Source organism: Mus pahari, chromosome 5 (genome assembly GCF_900095145.1).
Source record: "Mus pahari chromosome 5, PAHARI_EIJ_v1.1, whole genome shotgun sequence".
Classification (NCBI taxonomy): domain Eukaryota; kingdom Metazoa; phylum Chordata; class Mammalia; order Rodentia; family Muridae; genus Mus; species Mus pahari.
Genome location: NC_034594.1, coordinates 148,200,905 through 148,202,290, shown reverse-complemented (window position 1 = coordinate 148,202,290; position 1,386 = coordinate 148,200,905). Strand labels below are relative to the sequence as shown.

The 1,386-nt window shown below is 47.5% G+C and overlaps 1 protein-coding gene across 2 annotated transcripts in view; it reads right to left on the bottom strand.

Moving 5' to 3' along the window:
* Positions 1-1,386, bottom strand: part of Wdr64 (WD repeat domain 64) — a 118,842-nt gene that overhangs the window by 42,834 nt on the left and 74,622 nt on the right. For both annotated transcript variants that reach the window (XM_021199133.1, XM_029539220.1), the window contains exon 14: positions 147-322. In XM_021199133.1, the coding sequence (XP_021054792.1) occupies positions 147-322 (176 nt within the window). The remainder of the gene's footprint in view (positions 1-146; positions 323-1,386) is intronic.

Here is a 1,386-nt window from a genome sequence, read left to right as displayed (position 1 = left end):
GAGGCAGAGGCAGAGGCAGAGGCAGAGGCAGAGGCAGAGGCAGAGGCAGAGGCAGAGGCAGAGGCAGAGGCAGAGAAATGAGGATTGCTATTGGATGCCCCCTAAGAAGACTATTTGCAGTGCAGACATGGGAGCAGGGTTCATACCTGGATAATCTTGATAGTTCCTTTGCGCTCCAAGGCGAGGATGAGGTGCTGTTGCTTCACTTGGGGCTTGAGGAAAAACAGGCGCATCAGGCCATGTTCCTCCTCCACCCAGTCTTTCCCTTCGGGCATCATTTTCATTTCCTGCCCACTGCCAAAGTCCCAGATCTTAACTGTTCCTGAGGGCATGGAGAAAAGTGTCTGTGGGTAAGATGGTGTGCACACTGCCAGACTCTTAGCCCAGGGGACAGTGATCCTGTTGAAATGTATCCTGAGAAGTGCATTTCTGTGGGCCTTGATTGGTCACAGGCTGCTTAAAGAAGCAAGCGGCATAGAATTGTGTCTTGGAAACATTGGGTACCTGAAGCAGCATAGAATTGTCTTGGAAACAGTGGGTGCCTGCTTTGGTTTGGATAAGTGTCCCCCAAAGGCCGAAGTGTTGAAGGTTTGGTTTCTATCTTGGTGCTATTAATGGAGTCTTAAGAGTTGGGTCCTGAAGGTCATTTATTGAATCACTCAATCTTCATGCCTAAAAACTTATGCCCACTCATTCTATCAACCTGTTCACGAGGAAGCATTTATTTAACAAACAGACTCAGAATACATATATTCCGAGTAGGACATGCAGTTGGTCACACCATCTTCTCTTTCATAGGCGTTCAGAGTAAGACGAGATGAGAAGACGGGGCCATATGCAGCTCTCTAGTCAAGACCCTTCTTCTCCTCCCAGCCTAACACCAACTCTCCACATGTCAGTCCTTAGCACTAACACAGCAATGGTCTAACTGTGTGCCTCTCTGCCAGGCTACCCCCATTAGCAGCATTCTTACCCCACCCTTTAATTGCTCATTACCAACACCAGCATTCGTTATACCCAGGATGTTCTGCACAGTGGCAAGAACTCTGGCTTCTCAAATGAAAACCACTGTCTGCACTCAGTCACTCTATAGTTTGTAGAAAAGCAATTAAAAGAAATTACCCCTACCTAGTGAGCACTCAGGAGGCAGAGGCAGACAGAGCTTGAGGCTAGCCTTGTCTACACCATGAAATCTAAGCCCGTCAGAGTTATATGGTGAGACCTTATCTAAAATAAAGTCATGTTCATCAGGCACACACTCATTCTTGGCTTAGGTAATCACTCAGATTTCCTCATCTTGAGGATGCTGACTTTCCAAGCAAGGCAGAGACCAGTGTGTGTGTGTGTGTGTGTGTGTGTGTGTGTGTGTGTGTGTGTGTGTGTGTG